At 43.8% G+C, this 21,947-nt stretch overlaps 1 protein-coding gene and 1 long non-coding RNA gene across 6 annotated transcripts in view; one reads left to right on the forward strand and one right to left on the reverse strand.

Moving 5' to 3' along the window:
* actn1 (actinin, alpha 1) overlaps positions 1-1,353 on the forward strand; it is a 54,422-nt gene extending 53,069 nt beyond the window's left edge. For all 5 annotated transcript variants that reach the window (XM_085144402.1, XM_085144401.1, XM_085144405.1 and 2 more), the window contains 2 exons: positions 202-360; positions 771-1,353. In XM_085144402.1, coding sequence (XP_085000528.1) covers positions 202-360; positions 771-929 — 318 coding nt within the window. In that variant the 3' untranslated portion in view covers positions 930-1,353. The remainder of the gene's footprint in view (positions 1-201; positions 361-770) is intronic.
* On the reverse strand, positions 224-21,732 carry LOC146495918 (uncharacterized). The gene is made up of 3 exons (XR_014871318.1): positions 19,293-21,732; positions 4,008-4,050; positions 224-345 (listed from the first exon to the last, which is right to left on the reverse strand). It is a non-coding gene; the product is annotated as an uncharacterized LOC146495918 (long non-coding RNA).
* Between the last annotated feature and the right edge of the window lie 215 nt (positions 21,733-21,947).

Genomic DNA, 21,947 nt, shown 5'->3' on the forward strand with positions numbered 1-21,947 from the left:
ATTTTACCTTAAATATGATCAAATACTCTGCTGTTGATGTTATTTTGAGTGCAATTCAATTTATTCTGAACTGCTTAAAATTTGCTTGTTTATTACATAGTTGCACATTAACAGTAGGACAAATATATCACTGCATGCAGGGTGTTAGTCATTTGCTGTGCTTTGTGCATCGTCTCTCATACATCCTCTCTGTTACCACAGGGTGAAAACGAGTTCTCCCGCATCATGAGCATAGTGGATCCCAACAGAATGGGCCTCGTCACCTTCCAGGCATTCATCGACTTTATGTCCCGCGAAACAGCCGACACAGACACCGCCGACCAAGTCATGGCCTCCTTCAAAGTTCTGGCAGGGGATAAGGTAAAGTATTATATTAAACAACACACAGCCTATATATATTGGTAAAAATTAAACATAGATCATTCTGAAGCTTAATCCTTTAGGATTGCACTTGAAGTGGTCATAGTTGAGAGCTAACAATGAATGGCATGACTACCATAAGTACACAGGAGATTATCAGAAATATCTGCAATACATCTCAGCTCTGCAGAGCTTTTGACCATCATTGTCTGGTTTCCTGGCTATTTCTGTTAGCTTATGTTCTATTAGCTCACTCACCAGTGTGTCAATGTGTGTGTGAATGGGTGGATGACTGGTTGTGTAAAGTGCTTTGGGGTCCTTAGGGACTAGTAAAGTGCTATACAAATACAGGCCATTTATGTTTGTCTAATTTTGGAACATCTCTTATTTGTTTTTGTCATGCCTGTTAGAATTACATCCTAGCTGATGAGCTCCGCAGGGAGCTGCCTCCAGACCAGGCCGAGTACTGCATCGCTCGCATGGCCCCGTACACTGGCCCCGACGGTGTCCCCGGAGCCCTCGACTACATGTCGTTCTCCACCGCCCTGTATGGAGAGAGCGACCTCTGAACACTGTCAGTCGTCCTGGCGCGGGACCACCAGCCTACTCTAATCAACCGCCACGTCCTCCGAAATGCCCAGTCACCACCCTCCTGTTCATTTTTTGGGGTTTTTTGGTATGTCTCTGGCCTTATCTTTTTGTCATTATCCTATGTCTCCTCCTGCTTTTCTACCCCTCCACCTGTCCAGCCTCTCCACCGCTCCCTCACACTCTGTCTCCGTTGTATTTGCTTCCCACGCAATGCAGCAGCTCTCCAGGTTTACAAAGAGGGAGAGACAAAAATATTTTTTCTGTTTTTATTTTCTTGTTGTCATTGTTTTTCTTCATGAAATGAATAAAGTTAACATATTTTATTATACTGAACAAAAAAGGTATTTTTCTTCACCTGATTGAAAATAAGAGACAACAATTGTAATAAAGAAAAAAATGCTATACTTTCTCTTCTAATTTTGTTTGCTCCAGGAATCATCAGTGGCATTTTTTTTTTTCCCCAAAGAGGGTTAAGTGGGGAGTTTGTGCCTGTAGTATATTTTCTCACATCTTTAAACTACCTGTATGACTCCTAAAATCCAAAGAAAAGCTGGTAGCCAGTATGTGTATATATAGACGTACATTTTTAGGCCATCTACTCATCGGAAGGTTGGTGTATTCCTGGCTGCTCCAGTCTGCCTGCCAATGTACCCTTGAGAAAGACACTGAACACCAGGTTGCTCTCTGATCCATCAGATTATGAATGTATGTGAATGTTACACAGAAACTAGAAATAGTGCTCGAATGAATGGGTGAAAGAGACATTTTTTACACAGAGCTTTGATTGCTCAAGTAGAGTAGAAAAGCCCCATATAGCAACCAGTTTAGTTACCATAGATGTACATAAAATGATCATTAAAATTATTCTCGATGTCACACATTAGAAAAATAAATAAAAAAATGGAAAAAAAAATAAGTGGGAAAAAAAAGGGGGCACACCGGAAAAGAGCCAGAGGCATGTTTCGCTTGTTAATAATAATTATCCTTGTGTTATTTGTCATGGCCTACAGGTGAGTGAGACAGTTCTGATAAATTTGACGTAGAGCGCCACAATAATCCACAGAGAGTATTCCTGTTAAAAACAATAGAAACTCATAAGTCATATACAGTGGCTTGCAAAAGTATTTGGCCCCCTTGAACTTTCCCACATTTTGTCACATTACAGCCACAAACATGAATCAATCACATGAAAGACCAATACAAAGTGGTGTACACGTGAGAAGTGGAACGAAAATCATACATTATTCCAAACATTTCATACAAATAAATAACTGCAAAGTGGGCTGTGCGTAATTATTCAGCCCCCTGAGTCAATACTTTGTAGAACCACCTTTTGCTGCAATTCCAGCTGCAAGTCTTTTAGGGTATGTCTCTACCAGCTTTGCACATCTAGAGACTGAAATTCTTGCCCATTCTTCTTTGCAAAACAGCTCCAGCTCGTGTTTGTGAACAGCAGTTTTCAGATCTTGCCACAGACTCTCGATTGGATTTAGATCTGGACTTTGACTGGGCCATTCTAACACATGGATATGTTTTGTTTTAAACCATTCCATTGTTGCCCTGTCTTTATGTTTAGGGTCGTTGTCCTGCTGGAAGGTGAACCTCCGCCCCAGTCTCAAGTCTTTTGTAGACTCCAAGAGGTTTTCTTCCAAGATTGCCCTGTATTTGGCTCCATCCATCTTCCCATCAACTCTGACCAGCTTCCCTGTCCCTGCTGAAGAGAAGCACCCCCAGAGCATGATGCTGCCACCACCATATTTGACAGTGGGGATGGTGTGTTCAGAGTGATGTGCAGTGTTAGTTTTCCGCCACACATAGCGTTTTGCATTTTGGCAAAAAGTTCCATTTTGGTCTCATCTGACCAGAGCAGCTTCTTCCACATGTTTGCTGTGTCCCCCACATGGCTTGTGGCAAACTGCAAACGGGACTTCTTATGGTTTTCTTTTAACAATGGCTTTCTTCTTGCCACTCTTCCATAAAGGCCAACTTTGTGCAGTGCACGACTAATAGTTGTCCTATGGACAGATTCCCCCACCTGAGCTGTAGATCTCTGCAGCTCGTCCAGAGTCACCATGGGCCTCTTGGCTGCATTTCTGATCAGCGCTCTCCTTGTTCGGCCTGTGAGTTTAGGTGGACGGCCTTATCTTGGTAGGTTCACAGTTGTGCCATACTCCTTCCATTTCTGAATGATCGCTTGAACAGTGCTCCGTGGGATGTTCAAGGCTTGGGAAATCTTTTTGTAGCCTAAGCCTGCTTTAAATTTCTCAATAACTTTATGCCTGACCTGTCTGGTGTGTTCTTTGGACTTCATGGTGTTGTTGCTCCCAATATTCTCTTAGACAACCTCTGAGGCCGTCACAGAGCAGCTGTATTTGTACTGACATTAGATCACACACAGTGTAATACGATGCAACCGATCACAGCCAGGTGCTGAAACAACAGCCAAGGAAGAGCAGCACCGGCTGTTTGCTTGCATCGTATTGCTCAGAGTCCAGTGTAATGCTCTCCAAAGCTGCACTAAAGACAAGCATGCCACCCATACTAAAGTGCTGCTAGACCAGACAATGGAGGGCCTCAGCGTTCCAAAGAGCATAGATGTGTCAAAAAAGCAATGAAAGTTTCAGCAATGAAACTGAATTTAAAAGAAAACTTAGTTGACATTCTGTTGCGTTGGCAACCACCAAGATTCCACTGCCAACAGACATTCAGTAATACTCATTGCATAGTGTTAATAAATATCTTTCACTAAACATGAAAGTTTTCCAAATGTCCTAGTTTACGTGATTAAAAGAAGTTATTATGTGTGAGAATCTCTCAAATGTCAAATACTTTTCCACTAAACAGTCGTCTTCTACATTGGTTAGGTTTTTTTTAAAACAAACATTTATTAAAACTTATAGTTTGCTTTGGAGGCTGAATTGGAGGACCAGTGTAGGAACCAAAATGAGCAGATAGAGATGCTCCAGAAACAGGTCCTAGCATGTCAAAATCAACTCCAAGAACAGGCAGTTAAACATAGCCAGGACCAGGAGACACTCAAAATGGAAATCAGACACCTGAAATCCCAGCTCTGCTCCAACAAGACCATTCTTCAGGAGCCTCTGGAAGAAAAAGAGACCGGAGAACAAGAACAGGAACAGGAAGAAAAAGAGGACTCCCTGCCACAGACCTCATGTCTCTTCAGGAGCCTGCGGGAGAAAAGGACACCAGAGGTAAAACCACAGAAAAAGAAGAAGCAGAACTGGTGTGAGTAATCACATCTTGACCACTTCTTTGCACCATATTTACCTCTAGACCTTTCACACATTTGCGTTAGTTCTCCTTAATTGTAGACCTTATTTGCTCACACTAACCATTCTTTTCTCTACACATACGACCACATTTCTTGGTGAGGAGGAGCCCTGCCAGACCTGGAACAATGGTACGTTATAATTATAAAAGAAAGAATACTAAGTAAGGGAGTCATCTTCCTTACAATACAGCTAAATTGTCAGTGAACATTTAAACGCCACCTGGTCGCGACAGATGGCCACCCCTTCCTGGGCCCGGTTCTGTCGGAGGTTTCCCCCCATTAAAGGGGTTTTTTTTCTCCCCGCTGTCGCCAAGTGCGACATAGGGGATTTGGGAGCTTTTTGCAAAACATTCACTGGCATCTCGTAAATATGTTTTAAATGGATGATTCCTCATCCTTTTGATTAATGGCTTATGACTACTGGTGTTTTGGTTTCTGTTGTGTGTTTCCTAGCTTGTGTATTCCTTTGCCCCTCATGTCACTCTGGTCCCTGTACTGTGTTCCCTTCTTTCTTTCAGTCTGTGGATTTCCTGTTTTATTTTGAAGTTTTATGTCTTATGTTGGTGTTCTAGTTTCGCTTCCTCTGTCTCGTTAGGTCTAATTTCTCCCGGCTGTATTCCCACCTGTTCCTCGTTCCCTTATGTGTATTTATAGTGTGTGTCCTCCAACGTTCAGCGTCGTGTCGTACCCGCAACTTGCTGTGTTTTTCATCCGTGCTGCCAGAGTTTATGCCACAGTGCAATAAAGCTGCCTCTTTTAGTTCACTGTGGGCCCTGTTGTCCTGCCTGCACACAGCATACCATGACACAGAGTAACATCTGATTTAAAAGCAGGGAGCAAAGGACACCGAGATGTCCAGATGGTTTCTGACTCTCAGTGTTCTAATCAGCTGTCTTAGCATTGACATGTATTATTTGTTTCATATTATTTCTCTTGGAGGATGTAAGCTACATAGGTGCATATTCAATTCAATTCTATTTTTATTTATTTAACGCCAAATTACAACAGCCGCTACATCAAGGTGCTTCATATTGTAAGTAAAGACACTAGAATAATACAGAGGACACCCCGACAATCAAACAACTCCCGATGAACAAGCGTTTGGTGACAGTAGTAAGGAAACACTCTTTTCACTGAAAGAAACTTCCCAGACCAGACTCAAGGAGGGACAGCCATCAGAGGTGCAGCCACATGTAACTTAATGAACAATGCCTTATTAAGAATGATGCAGACAGATTTTTAGTATTGATATATGGAAAAAAACAAACAAACCCCAAAGAACCCCCAAAAAGAGTCTCCTGAAAAAAACAACTTTGAATTAATAAGCTCAAATGTCATCATTTGGTTTCAACACATAAATATTACTTTACTATTTTTATTGTTGTTTTTTAATTTAGCAGGTTTCTTTTATTTTATGGACATCAGCTATGCCATCAACCAACTGAGATACCCGCTATAAAATGCAACTGTAACCAACTGTGGCAGGAATAAGGCACGGCGGGTCCAGGGATCAGTGTTTTTAGACATTTTATTTCCGACACCTCACACCACACACACCTGAGTCCCCGTGTTTTTAACGTGGCGGGCGTGATTGCGGATGCCGTGCAGGTGCGTCCGCCCTCCCTGTACGCCACCGCAGACCACGCCCCACCACACACCCCCATCGCCCGATTGAGGCCGGGGAGTCATCCGGCCGAACCTACTCCCCCCCACCCCACCGGTGGGGGGAGCAACGTCCGTTGCGGAGGCCGCCCACACCTCCAATGGCGGCGAGCCTTGTCCGGGGGTCGGCCACGCCTCCAGCAGCAGCGGCGAAACCGGTCCGGAGGCCGGCTACCCGGCAAGCCGGCACGACCCCGCCGGCCCCGGGAGGGGCTCACTACCCGGCGCATCTGACGCTCCGGGGCAGCTCGATCCTCGACCTCGGGCACAGGTCGAGCAGGCTCCCCTGGCACGGGGACCGCCATCTCCCCTCCCGGTTTCTCCACCTCTTCCGGCTGGAGCGGCTCGTCCGCCGCTGGCTGGGGCGCTGGCGGGAGCGGCTCGTCCGCCGCTGGCTGGGGCGCTGGCGGGAGCGGCTCGTCCGCCGCTGGCTGGGGCGCTGGCGGGAGCGCTGGCTGGGGCGCTGGCGGGAGCGGCTCGTCCGCCGCTGGCTGGGGCGCTGGCGGGAGCGGCTCCGGCAGCCCCTCCCGCGACTCCTCTTCCTCCAGCCGGTGCAGACCCTCGCGCGCCTCGTCTGCCGCCTCCGGTCGGAGCGGCTCGTCCACCGCTCCCGGCAGGAGCAGCCCTTCACCCGGCTGTTCCCCCTCCTCAGGCAGGCGCAGATCCCCGCGCGCCTCGTCTGCCCCCTCCGGCTGCTCAGGTGCCCCACGCGGCTCCTCCACCGCTTCACTGTCCTTGGTACACACCTGTGGGGGTGGCGCCCAGGCCCAGAGCAGCGCCGCCAGCTCCCCGATCCGTTGCAGGTGGCGCTCGGACTGGTCCTGTAGCTCTAGCTGCTGGCGACGCACCTCCGCCGCCTACTCCCGCTGGGCGGCCGCCATTTCGGCCACCCTCTGGGCCAGCTCCTCCACTCCCTGGCTCCGATAAGAACCCGCCGTGCCGCCTCCCGAGTTTCGACACCACTGTGGCATGAATAAGGCACGGCGGGTCCAGGGATCAGTGTTTTTAGACATTTTATTTCCGACACCTCACACCACACACACCACACACACCTGAGTCCCCGTGTTTTTAACGTGGCGGGCGTGATTGCGGATGCCGTGCAGGTGCGTCCGCCCTCCCTGCACGCCACCGCAGACCACGCCCCACCACACCAACTTTAAGTTATAAAGGTGAATTACAGCACAATAATTACTTGGGCTTGTAATAAGACCCTGGCCAGAATCAGAAGACACCAAATTCGTATGGAGCCAAAGTATTGAGCAGCAATAATGACCTGGACACAATGTTAACTTTTGAGTAGCCACTCTTGTATTGTTACAAGGTATAACAGATATTTGTCCAATTTGTACAGATAAAGTAAAGAAATAAAATAAAATAAATAGTGTGCACACTCAAACAAAATAAAAGTACTCGTTGGGGCCCTTTAAGAATTTAGAGTTAAGCTGGCGATAGCCAACTTCAAAGGTCCTTGTGAGTGTAACTGGAATGTATGAGTGTGTGGTGTGTATCTTCTTTGGGGTAGATCGTCCTCAAAGTGATTGGCTCGCCATCTATCACAACCGGAATATCGTCCTGGTCCTTGGACTTTTCTGTCCTCTCCAAAAAACCTGACCTACAATCCAGGTCATAAAATGTACATTCTAATCAATCTGTTTCAGATGCATTACAGTACAATATTAATGATAAAAGTACATTAATGGCAGCATTATTTAATGACTGCGTGAATGCAGCCGATTTTAGTTTTATTGTGGTGAAGAAAACATTTTGGATATGTTATCGTATTAACAATTTCTAGACAAAAACAATTAAAACACTGTAAAAAAAAAAATGCTTAAAGATCGAGTGTATTCCTTACTTAGAAATGACCTATCGGATGTGATACTAACACATTATTTACCGATCATCACCATATGATCCTGGCAACTCAACCGTTGTTCCCTCGTTTCATTAAGCATTTCTGCATTATCGCATTTCTGGACTGAATGCGACACTGCAGGCATTCCTTAAACTTAAATCTATTTTCCACACACATGTTTGGGACACTGCATTTACATAAGTAAATAAAACCATTTAGATCAATTCACCTGGAAATACAAACAAAAAAAAATATGATTTATAACTGTGCGGGTGTGCGCATGTGCGAATGTAAACCTTTGATGCGTCATGAGTTCTCTTTGATGCGTCACAGATATGAGAATTCGCGAGGGCACATATAGGGACAAACACACCAGAATTGTGAGTGAACTTTTGGTGAGTTTTGAGATTAGTTGGAGAACAACAAAAACAAGAAACCCTTCATATTTCTTTCCTTTTTTCTTTTCTTTTCTTTTTGCATTTATATAGCGCTTTTCGATTTTCATATTTAAATTATGAAACCATCTGCAAAAGATATATTTGACCGATCACAGCCAGGTGCTGAAACAACAGCCAAGGAAGAGAAGCATCGGCTGTTTGCTTGCATTGTATTGGTCAGAGTCCTGAGTAAATGTAATGCTCTCCAAAGCTACACTAATGACGAGTATGCCACCCACACTAAAGTGCTGCTAGACCAGACAATGGAGGGCCTCAGCTTCCCAAAGAGCATAGATATGTCAAAAAATGTCATCAAACGGATCAGCAGGACTGTCCTCAGTGACCTTCAAAAGGTACTAACTGCTGAGAAACTGAAAAACACCATTACCACACCAGATCCTGCTGTGGACATAATAATTGTGAAGGTTCTTCAGTTCTGTATGAACGAAATCCTCGAGCAGATTGCAAAGAGGCCAAGGGGTTTTTGGCGTGATGATGCCATCAAATTCCTAATTGTTGCTGCTGTATTTATCTGTGCCATTCTTTTGGTGGCATTCCTCATCTGATAACAGAGCGTAACAGCTGCAGATGGAAGTTTACAACACATTTGCGTTAGTTCTCCTTAACTGTAGACCTTATTTGCTCCCAATAACCATTCTTTTCTCTACACATACGACCACATTTCTTGGTGAGGAGGAGCTGCGCAGGACCTGGAACTAAGTTGTAATTATAAAAGAAAGTAAATTGTAAGTTGTAATTATAAAAGAAAGAATACTAGGTAAGGGAGTCATCTTCCTTACAATACAGCTAAATTGTCAGTGAACATTTAAACGCCACCTGGTCGCGACCGATGGCCACCCCTTCCTGGGCCCGGTCCTGTCGGAGGTTTCCCCCAAAGGGGTTTTTTCCTCCCCGCTGTCGCTAAGTGCTTGCTCATAGGGGATTTGGGGGCTTTTTAAAAAATGTTCACTGGCATCTCGCAAATATGTTTTAAATGGATTTAAAACATATTTGCGAGCTATGTTTTAAATGGGTGATTCCTCATCCATTTAAAACATATTTGTGAGTCACATTTAGTCATAATGATGATTTCTGGGACACTAAGTCAGACGAATTTGGACAATTAATAAAAAAAAATGAAAAATGAATATTGGAAAAAATACATGTCTCATTGTTTCATCTAGATTTCAAATAACATACCATTTGATGTCAACATATATTTGTTACATTTGCAGTGCTCATAGTCTTATATTCTTATGATTCTGTTCTGTTTATGAGTATATCCTTCTGCCTTGCTTCACATATTTACTGCTGCTTGGCTAGCTTTAATCATGCCAGCATGAGCACAGGTAGAAACAAGTACCAATCAGAGATATCACATGTAGCTTGTGTTTATGTTCAGAGTGACATCTGATTTAAAAGCAGGGAGGAAAGGACACTGAGATGTTCAGATGTTTTCTGACTCTATTTTTTTTTCCTTTTGTCATTACTCAAAAGAGCTACTTTTCAACTTTCAAACTTCTGTGTGAATATCAGCTTTCAACAGTTCTGCACTTTTGTTTTCAAGTGAAAAACTCTCTTTTTCAGTTTATTCAACATTTTAAACTTAACATTCAGCAATCATTTTTGAGGCAACAATTTTGCATATTTTTTTTTAAAGTTCTACGAACTAATTAGATTTTACAATGCAACAGCTACAGTCGCCCTGGGGAAAGCGAGCAAAGGAAACGGGGTCTAGCTGGGTCTGCACTGATTGGTCCAGTGGTTTGTAGAAATGTACTCCATTTCTTTCATCACAGCTGTCTTGTGCCAGATGAGGCAGACATTATGTCAGAAACATCAGGAACCCTGAAGTTCATTCCAGTAATCAAATAGGACCCAGCAGCTCCCTCAGAGGGAAGAATTGTTTTTATTTATTTTTGTTTTCTTTTTTTGTTCTGAGACATGTGAAGCTAGAGACACCAGTAACCACAGTCAGTTGTCTTCCAGGGGCCAGAGCAGGTGACAATGAGGGAAATTTAAAACTGCTGGCTGAGGGTAAATGTAAATTCAGTAAAATTAAAAAGGCAGTAATGACAGAGAATAAATACTCTTTCTTCTCTATCATTGGTGTAAATGTGTTGTTTTTTTCATCTGGGCTACACAACTGATTCTATAGACAATTTGTTTCAGCCATGAATTCTGTGAAAACATTTTTACAATACAGCGTTAAATTTGCAGTTAATGAGGGACTGTTGAAATACATGCTTTTTCTTATTTTAGTGTTACTGCCTTCACAGAAGTGGAGAGAGACGGAAACATACCAGTGTTTACAGGAAATAAGCTCTGCAACGGAGCTGAAGAAGAGTCCAGCTTATTGTTCTTACAGTACAATATTAATGATAAAACTACATTAATGGCAGCATTATTTAATGACTGCGTGAATGCAGCCAATTTTAGTTTTATTGTGGTGAAGAAAACATTTTGGATATGTTATCGTATTAACAATTTCTAGACAAAAACAATTAAAACACTGTAAAAAAATGCTTAAAGATCGAGTGTATTCCTTACTTAGAAATGACCTATCGGATGTGATACTAACACATTATTTACCGATCATCACCATATGATCCTGGCAACTCAACCGTTGTTCCCTCGTTTCATTAAGCATTTCTGCATTATCGCATTTCTGGACTGAATGCGACACTGCAGGCATTCCTTAAACTTAAATCTATTTTCCACACACATGTTTGGGACACTGCATTTACATAAGTAAATAAAACCATTTAGATCAATTCACCTGGAAATACAAACAAAAAAAATATGATTTATAACTGTGCGGGTGTGCGCATGTGCGAATGTAAACCTTTGATGCGTCATGAGTTCTCTTTGATGCGTCACAGATATGAGAATTCGCGAGGGCACATATAGGGACAAACACACCAGAATTGTGAGTGAACTTTTGGTGAGTTTTGAGATTAGTTGGAGAACAACAAAAACAAGAAACCCTTCATATTTCTTTCCTTTTTTATTTTCTTTTCTTTTTGCATTTATATAGCGCTTTTCGATTTTCATATTTAAATTATGAAACCATCTGCAAAAGATATATTTGACCGATCACAGCCAGGTGCTGAAACAACAGCCAAGGAAGAGCAGCATCGGCTGTTTGCTTGCATTGTATTGGTCAGAGTCCTGAGTAAATGTAATGCTCTCCAAAGCTGCACTAAAGACGAGTATGCCACCCACACTAAAGTGCTGCTAGACCAGACAATGGAGGGCCTCAGCTTCCCAAAGAGCATAGATATTTCAAAAAATGTCGTCAAACGGATCAGCAGGACTGTCCTCAGTGACCTTCAAAAGGTACTAACTGCTGAGAAACTGAAAAACACAATTACCACACCAGATCCTGCTGTGGACATAATAATTGTGAAGGTTCTTCAGTTCTGTATGAACGAAATCCTCGAGCAGATTGCAAAGAGGCCAAGGGGTTTTTGGCGTGATGATGCCATCAAATTCCTAATTGTTGCTGCTGTATTTATCTGTGCCATTCTTTTGGTGGCATTCCTCATCTGATAACAGAGCGTAACAGCTGCAGATGGAAGTTTACAACACATTTGCGTTAGTTCTCCTTAATTGTAGACCTTATTTGCTCCCAATAACCATTCTTTTCTCTACACATACGACCACATTTCTTGGTGAGGAGGAGCTGCGCAGGACCTGGAACAATTGTAAGTTATAGTTATAAAAGAAAGAATACTAGGTAAGGGAGTCATCTTCCTTACAATACAGCTAAATTGTCAGTGAACATTTAAACGCCACCTGGTCGCGACAGATGGCCACCCCTTCCTGGGCCCGGTTCTGTCGGAGGTTTCCCCCAAAGGGGGTTTTTCCTCCCCGCTGTCGCTAAGTGCTTGCTCATAGGGGATTTGGGGGCTTTTTAAAAAATGTTCACTGGCATCTCGCAAATATGTTTTAAATGGATTTAAAACATATTTGCGAGCTATGTTTTAAATGGATGAGGAATCATCCATTTAAAACATATTTGTGAGTCACATTTAGTCATAATGATGATTTCTGGGACACTAAGTCAGACGAATTTGGACAATTAATAAAAAAAAAATGAAAAAAGAATATTGGAAAAAATACATGTCTCATTGTTTCATATAGATTTCAAATAACATACCATTTGATGTCAACATATATTTGTTACACCCTCCCCTCCTGAACTCATGCACGTCCCTGTGCATGGTAGACAGTTAAATGATGATTATTTGACGGGTCAAGGAAGAGGGCGGAACAGGCTCTTCACCATCACTGATGACATCTGCCCAAGCTGAAGACAGTCCTTGCAAGAATGATTTTGCTGCAGTGATCAGAGGATTGCCTAGTTCCGTATAGTCAAGCCATCGTGGTGGACGACAGTTTCTCTCAGATCTCCTTACAGAATCATTTGTATCTGTGTTTTCCCTTGTATCCACTGGGACTGTCTCCTCCATTCTCTCATCAGGATTCGCACCTCTGGTGCCAGCCTCCTCAATTGGAAGTTGCCTTTCTTGGACATCTGGGTCATCAACGGGTGAGTCATTTTCAGTTAAGGTTGTTTCATCCACTTGTTCGGTCGGTGTGACTCCATTGGTAGATAAGTACTCAGTATTATCTGTAGTACTGTTAGGCATATCAGGTATGTTGCCAAAATCAGATTGGCTGTCAAAAACAGGTGGGTTGTCAATATCAGGAACATTGACAGGACTCTCACTCACTGTTTGGACAGGGGGACTCAACCAAACAGGAATGAGCAAATCATCCTCTTCGTCTGAGGAGTTCTCTTCCTCTAGCGCTAGATTTGCACGGGTTCTTGGCCTGCGTGACACTGGCTTCTGTACATACTCACTGCTTTCCTCCACAGGTAGGTAGCCACATGGTAGCAACAGATCCCGGTGTAGTGTTCTTAGGGGACCATCTTTGTTTTCAGGCTTAACCGTATATACTGGGAGGTTGCCTGCCCTTCTCACCACTACATGCACAGTGTGTTCCCACTTGTCCGAAATCTTATGTTTCCCCCGGATACGGACATTCCTGACCAATACCCGATCTCCAGCTTCCAAGTCTGAGGCAGTTACATATCTGTCAAACCTCATTTTGTTCTTTTGAGCTATCTTTGCAGCCTTGTCCATAGCTAACTTGTAGCTTTCTTTGAGACGTGACTTGAGTTTTTGCACATATTCAGAGTGAGATGAGTGTTGTTCCTCTTGTACTGGTAAGTTGAATGCAAGGTCAACTGGCAACCGAGGTTGGCGTCCGAACATCAGTTCGTACGGGGTGAAACCAGTCACTTCATTCCTGGTGCAGTTATAAGCGTGGACCAGGGGTCTTACATGGTCACGCCAACAGGACTTATCTTGATCACGGAGAGTGCCTAACATGTCAAGCAAGGTACGATTAAATCGTTCCACAGGATTGCCCCTAGGATGGTATGGGGTTGTCCTCACCTTGTGGATACCAGCCACCTGGCAGAGTTCCTTGATTGTGCGGGACTCGAAATCTGGACCCTGGTCACTATGCAATTTTTCTGGGATGCCATAGTGTACCATAAAGTTCTCCCACAGACACTATGCCACTGTGCGGGCCTTTTGATTAGGTGTTGGGATAGCAACTGCAAACTTAGTGAAGTGGTCCGTGATCACCAATATATCCTTGGTTCCACTCTTGTCAGCTTCCAGGGACAAGAAGTCCATGCACAAGAGTTCAAGAGGTCGTGTCGTATTAATGTTGACCAAGGGGGCCGCTCTTTCAGGCCGTGCCTTCCTCCGCACGCACCTGCCACACGTCTTCACTTTCCTTTCCACGTCCAAAGCCATCCTTGGCCAATAAAATCTTGTCCTTACAAGGTCTAGTGTACGATCGACTCCCATGTGACCCATATGGTCATGCAGGCTGGTGAGGACTGTGTTGCGAAGCTCAGCTGGAAGTACAAGCTGGTAGGTTGTCTGGGACCCCTCTTGGCGTCGCCGGTGCAAGACATTGTTGCGGAGCTCAAGACGGTTAAGCTCTCGGAAGAGCAGTGGAAGTTCAGGGAGCTGTGTACGCACGGTTGGAGGTGGTGTGTCCCCATATTCGATCTGGGAAATAACATGCTTTATACACCGATCGGCTCTTTGCTCGTCTGCCAGCTCTGCCTCAGTTAAATGGGGAATGGTTGGCAGACCTCCAAAATGTTCCTCTTGCCCATAGCTATCAGGTACAGCACTAGGAGACATAGCAAGCACCTCCACCAAGGCAACACAATCTGCACTTGCCTCTCTTTCATCGTCAGGACTGACGCTGTAGGTGAACTGCCTCTCACAGACTGCTTTCACCACAGACTGATTTACGGCATTGATGTTGTCTGGGTCACAAAGGTGATCTTGAGTGAACTGTTGAATGCGTTCAATCTCCTTTTGTGATTTCAGATCGTCCGCTAGCCCTCCGTGTGGTCTGCGCGATAATCCATCCGCATCTCCATTCTGCTTCCCTGGACGATAGAGGAGTTTGAAAGAGAATGTGGACAGTGCTGCTAGCCACCTATAGCTAGTTGCGTCAAGTTTTGCTGAAGTCAGAATGTAAGTCAGCGGATTACTATCCGTTACAACGGTGAAGTGGTTGCCGTAGAGATAGTCGCTGAACTTTTCTGTAACTGACCACTTGAGCGCCAGAAACTCCAACTTGTGCGCTGGATAGCGATTTTCGCTCCGTGACAGCCCTCTACTTGCATAGCCTATGACTCTAAGTTGTCCCTCTTGCTCCTGATACAATACAGCACCGAGCCCGGTGGTACTAGCATCGGTGTGCAGTATATAGGGTTTCTGGGGGTCAGCGAAGGCAAGTACAGGGGCAGTGGTGAGACTTTGGATGACTGACTTGAAGGCTTGCTGGCAAGCTGGCGTCCAGCGACCTCCGAAAGGGTCTTTTGGGTCATGGTACTGATGTGCACTTTGTCTTGCGTTTACTTTTGATTTCTTGTGGCTAGGTGGGTACCCCGAGGTTAAGTTGTGGAGAGGTTTCACAATGCTGGAATACCCCTTAACGAACCTTCTATAATACCCAGCAAAACCAAGAAACGACTTTAACTCTCGCAGAGTCTGGGGGACAGGCCATGTTTTAAGAGCCGAAATCTTCTCAGGGTCAGTCTGAACGCCATTTCTGGAGACCACATGTCCCAGATAACGGACAGAAGTCTGGAAGAAGACGCATTTCTCTAGTGACAGCTTTAACCCAAACTCTTTTAGATGAGTGAGCACTTTCATGAGTCTTTCTTCGTGTTCCTCAAGGGTTCGGGAGAATACTATCACGTCATCAAGAAAGACCAATGCATCCTTCAAATGCATATCCCCCATGCACCGCTCCATTAACCTCTGGAACGTGCTGGGGGCGTTCGTTACACCCTGAGGCATTCTGTTGAACTCCCAGAAGCCGAGAGGGCACACGAAGGCCGTCTTCGGTTTGTCTGCTTCTTTGACCTCGATCTGGTAGTACCCTAATTTTAGATCAAGAACAGAGAACCACTGTGAACCATTGAGGGCTGAGAACGTGTCCTCTAGCTTCGGAAGGCTGTACGCATCTTTTATAGTCTGGAGGTTTAGACGCCTATAATCAATGCACAACCGGACTTGGCCGTTCTTTTTCCGGACCACCACTATGGGTGACGCAAATGGGGACTCTGACTCTCTAATAACTCCTGCATCAAGGAGTTCCTGAATGTGCTTCCGGACAGCCTCAATGTCCCGTGGGTGGATTGGCCGGGCACGTAGTTTGAAAGGCGTGTCATCTGAAAGTTTTATATGATGTCGCACCTGGTCCGTCCGGCCAAAATCCAGGTCATGCTGTGCAAACACCTCAGGCATGCCACTGAGCTGCTGAGTGATGCGCTGTTTCCATTCCAGTGGAACTGGGGAGTCACCAAATTTGAAAGTTATGGTGGGCTCTTGGAAAGACGGAGTCTCTGGAGTTCTCTGGGGTGGTTCTGACTGTTTGGTCTTGTTGTGTTCCTTTAATAGGATGGTCTGATAAGCACTAACCTCTGCAATAGTACACTTGGCAGGGATGACAATGTCGTGGTCAGACTCGTTGCTTATAACAACTGGCAACTTGTGGGGCCGCCGCTGGGGAAAATCAACCAGACCGGCTTTAAGTAGCAGGCCACCGGGCAAGGGGGACGATGACGGGTACTCAATGACAACTGATTTTTCATCCTGAAGGCCCTTGCCAAGGGCGACTCCCTCCACCACTACAGTTGAACCAGCTGGAATGACTTGAGGTATCTTGCCTAGTAGCTTCACTACTCCCTGATGGTTGTCACTTGTCTGCTTCCGTCTCAACTCAATGATTTTGAAAACTACTTTGTAGCCACGTGGGAGGGGTTGACGATCGGCTAAGTCAGTCTTTGAGTAGATGTCGAACAGTACATCTAGGGTGTTTGTGCCTATAAGCTTGAGGGATTGTGAAGTGTCAGGGACGATTAAAGCAAGTGTGTTTACATCTACTGGAACACCTGTAAAGTCCTTTGGAAAAGTTATGGTCATTTCTATGTAGCCAAAGTAAGGCACTAGCTGTCCATTAGGGTCAACACAGCATGGAGCGATATGTCCATCTTCACCGCAGGTGAAACAATACCAGGGCTTGGGTCTGCCTGTTTGCCTCTTGGACGTATGCAAAGACAGACTTCAATCTACATCATGTGGCTTTGACATCTTACTCTGCGGCTTCCCTGCAGATCCCTTGCTGTTTGCAAATTTTGTCTTTTTCCGTGACATAAATGTAGTTAGTTGACTTTCCAGACTCGCCACCTGCTTTCGCAGATCCTCAATAGCAGCAATGCCACTCTCATGTTTCTCCTCTGGTTCACAAACATGTGCACCCTGGAACTGTAACTGAGTTCTCTGCTTTGTGGTGCCAATGTGTTTTCTCATACGACTAGTTTTTGCTTGCTGTCGATCTTCCTCAGGGCGAATCATTAACAACAGGTCTGAGAATTGGGGTGGGCTGCTCTTCTTTTGTTCAAGTTGCAGGGCGCTGAGTAGGTCGTTGTCCCAACATCCCCTGCAGAACTGTTTAAGTAGGTGTTTGTCCACTTCTTCACATGCGACTCCCCCCCTCTTCGTGGCTCTGTTTAATGCTAGCTGTAGCCGGTGAAGGTAAGTGGATGATTTCTCACCTGGATCTTGAAGGGTGTTCAGGAATTGAGCGAAAAGCTCCTCCCCATCTTCTACAGTGCCAAAGGCAGAATCTAGAAGCTGCAAATAAGTTGCAGGTGGTGACTCGGGCCGTAAACTCTTAACTATATCAGCTGCTGGTGGGAGCAGGCTCTCATGGATCTTTCTGGATATTTGCAGGGGGGACATGCTGGGATAATTTTGGAGCAGTTCAATTTGTGTGCGCCATGTGTCATAATCAGTTTCGTTGTTAGGTCTGGGAACCTGCTCTACCACGACCTTCTGAATGTCAGGTGGGTTCAAGTCACTTACTGAAAGGGACGCTGCTCTCCTTCCATTAGTGAGGGGAACATGATCAGTAGCACCAATATCATTTGGTGTAACATCTGAATGTGAGGTGTGACACTGTCGCTCTTTAGGAGCGGGCGGAGATACAACAGTGGTCTCGACATACGTGGGAGAAGGTTCTTCAGTGGTAGGTCGCATGGCTTCAACATCCTCCCCAATCTGACACATCATCTCCTTCAGCACCTCACCGTAGTCTTTGCCACTCAGCTTGGCTAGTTCCTTGAGTTCAGCCAAGTAGGTCTTTGTAACATTACTCCCAACCTTGGTAGTGTACATGCTACTGAGTGTTTTAATTTCATAGACAACGCTGGGATCAACTTGTGCTGTGTATGTGTATGGCAAACGAGGTTCTAAACCTTCTAAGGCTGAACTGCTAGAGTATTCAACGATCAGGTTTTGGTAGAAGTCGGACAGTGAATCATCAACAAAAAGGACTCTTGCGATTTTACCATACTGTTTCAAAAAGTCAATGACGTGTTCATCTTCATCTCAGATACCTGTGTTATCCCAGCGACAACAACCACATTAGGTATTTTGACACCAGACTTTTGTATGAAATCCATGCTGGTCATCGCCTCAATATTGATGCTCAAATCAAATGGCTCCTGGCTGGCTCGCCACTTCTGTAACCAACTTTAAGGTATAAAGGTGAATTACAGCGCAATAATTACTTGGGCTTGTAATAAGACCCTGGCCAGAATCAGAAGACACCAAATTCGTATGGAGCCAAAGTATTGAGCAGCAATAATGACCTGGACACAATGTTAACTTTTGAGTAGCCACTCTTGTATTGTTACAAGGTATAACAGATATTTGTCCAATTTGTACAGATAAAGTAAAGAAATAAAATAAAATAAATAGTGTGCACACTCAAACAAAATAAAAGTACTCGTTGGGGCCCTTTAAGAATTTAGAGTTAAGCTGGCGATAGCCAACTTCAAAGGTCCTTGTGAGTGTAACTGGAATGTATGAGTGTGTGGTGTGTATCTTCTTTGGGGTAGATCGTCCTCAAAGTGATTGGCTCGCCATCTATCACAACCGGAATATCGTCCTGGTCCTTGGACTTTTCTGTCCTCTCCAAAAAACCTGACCTATAATCCAGGTCATAAAATGTACATTCTAATCAATCTGTTTCAGATGCATTGTTTAAGGTTAAAATGTAAAATCAAAATATTGCATCAACCTCATATTCATTGCATCAACATCTTAAATCTTATCAAATCTCACAGTTCTGTTGTACAACATTCAATTTTGAAGTATATCAAATATGAGAACTAAACATCTAAGTTGCTCAAATATGTCTCTATTCATGTAAACATTAATTAAACAATACTTATGGTAAGTAACCATTGACATTCAAAATACAATACACCATAACAAATTCAGAACTATGTCCAAATAAGCAACAAAATATACATGTGAGTTCAGTTCAGAGGTATTAAAGCAGTGTGCTTAATTTCTCCACACTATAGGCCTATTCGTGAGAGAGAAATGCACTAAAAATTACCCTCTAGGTTACTTTAAACTCACAGTGAACTGACAAAAACTATCTTTAGAGCAGCTAAGAACATGTTGCTCACCGTTGCTCTGTTTCACAAAAGCCAACACACACTGGTGTCGGAATTGCAGCAGCTCTCCAGATGAAAGGTGAGTGGTTAGCCTGTGAGACACCGAGCTAGCATTAGCGTGATCACGACGATAAGTCTCTACAAGTTTTTTTCTTCGGAATAACACTTGTCTTACCGACGTTGCTTCTCTCCTTCATCCAGCCACTCGACTCCGGATTTCCAGCAGGTAAGTATGCTGGATTCCTTTCCTCCCAATCCTGAGTTTTTTCCCTCTCTTTTGTCCGTGAATTTCTCGGTTTGAGTATCAGATGCCTCCACTCCTCTTGCTGAGATGAGAAAAAACCCGGGAACTCCATGCACCTTCACCTCACTTCCTGGCTGACAGGGTCAATACGGCCTGGGTAGGCTCTGATTGGTTGCTGAGCTAATTGCCCTCACGTGGGGTAAACTGAGAGGTGCATTCAATGGTCATAGGAAATATGACGCTTTCTGGTGTGGACAGTTAAAATAAAGAGAATAAATACTCTTTCTTCTCTATCATTGGTGTAAATGTGTTGTTTTTTTCATCTGGGCTACACAACTGATTCTATAGACAGTTTGTTTCAGCCACGAATTCTGTGAAAACATTTTTACAATACAGCGTTAAATTTGCAGTTAATGAGGGACTGTTGAAATACATGCTTTTTCTTATTTTAGTGTTACTGCCTTCACAGAAGTGGAGAGAGACGGAAACATACCAGTGTTTACAGGAAATAAGCTCTGCAACGGAGCTGAAGAAGAGTCCAGCTTATTGTTCTTACAGTACAATATTAATGATAAAACTACATTAATGGCAGCATTATTTAATGACTGCGTGAATGCAGCCGATTTTAGTTTTATTGTGGTGAAGAAAACATTTTGGATATGTTATCGTATTAACAATTTCTAGACAAAAACAATTAAAACACTGTAAAAAAAAAATGCTTAAAGATCGAGTGTATTCCTTACTTAGAAATGACCTATCGGATGTGATACTAACACATTATTTACCGATCATCACCATATGATCCTGGCAACTCAACCGTTGTTCCCTCGTTTCATTAAGCATTTCTGCATTATCGCATTTCTGGACTGAATGCGACACTGCAGGCATTCCTTAAACTTAAATCTATTTTCCACACACATGTTTGGGACACTGCATTTACATAAGTAAATAAAACCATTTAGATCAATTCACCTGGAAATACAAACAAAAAAAAATATGATTTATAACTGTGCGGGTGTGCGCATGTGCGAATGTAAACCTTTGATGCGTCATGAGTTCTCTTTGATGCGTCACAGATATGAGAATTCGCGAGGGCACATATAGGGACAAACACACCAGAATTGTGAGTGAACTTTTGGCGAGTTTTGAGATTAGTTGGAGAACAACAAAAACAAGAAACCCTTCATATTTCTTTCCTTTTTGCATTTATATAGCGCTTTTCGATTTTCATATTTAAATTATGAAACCATCTGCAAAAGATATATTTGACCGATCACAGCCAGGTGCTGAAACAACAGCCAAGGAAGAGCAGCATCGGCTGTTTGCTTGCGTTGTATTGGTCAGAGTCCTGAGTAAATGTAATGCTCTCCAAAGCTACACTAATGACGAGTATGCCACCCACACTAAAGTGCTGCTAGACCAGACAATGGAGGGCCTCAGCTTCCCAAAGAGCATAGATATATCAAAAAATGTCGTCAAACGGATCAGCAGGACTGTCCTCAGTGACCTTCAAAAGGTACTAACTGCTGAGAAACTGAAAAACACAATTACCACACCAGATCCTGCTGTGGACATAATAATTGTGAAGGTTCTTCAGTTCTGTATGAACGAAATCCTCGAGCAGATTGCAAAGAGGCCAAGGGGTTTTTGGCGTGATGATGCCATCAAATTCCTAATTGTTGCTGCTGTATTTATCTGTGCCATTCTTTTGGTGGCATTCCTCATCTGATAACAGAGCGTAACAGCTGCAGATGGAAGTTTACAACACATTTGCGTTAGTTCTCCTTAATTGTAGACCTTATTTGCTCCCAATAACCATTCTTTTCTCTACACCTACGACCACATTTCTTGGTGAGGAGGAGCTGTGCAGGACCTGGAACAATTGTAAGTTATAGTTATAAAAGAAAGAATACTAGGTAAGGGAGTCATCTTCCTTACAATACAGCTAAATTGTCAGTGAACATTTAAACGCCACCTGGTCGCGACAGATGGCCACCCCTTCCTGGGCCCGGTTCTGTCGGAGGTTTCCCCCAAAGGGGGTTTTTCCTCCCCGCTGTCGCTAAGTGCTTGCTCATAGGGGATTTGGGGGCTTTTTAAAAAATGTTCACTGGCATCTCGCAAATATGTTTTAAATGGATTTAAAACATATTTGCGAGCTATGTTTTAAATGGATGATTCCTCATCCATTTAAAACATATTTGTGAGTCACATTTAGTCATAATGATGATTTCTGGGACACTAAGTCAGACGAATTTGGACAATTAATAAAAAAAAATGAAAAATGAATATTGGAAAAAATACATGTCTCATTGTTTCATCTAGATTTCAAATAACATACCATTTGATGTCAACATATATTTGTTACATTTGCAGTGCTCATAGTCTTATATTCTTATGATTCTGTTCTGTTTATGAGTATATCC

Source organism: Neolamprologus multifasciatus, chromosome 19, assembly GCF_963576455.1.
Source record: "Neolamprologus multifasciatus chromosome 19, fNeoMul1.2, whole genome shotgun sequence".
NCBI lineage: Eukaryota > Metazoa > Chordata > Actinopteri > Cichliformes > Cichlidae > Neolamprologus > Neolamprologus multifasciatus.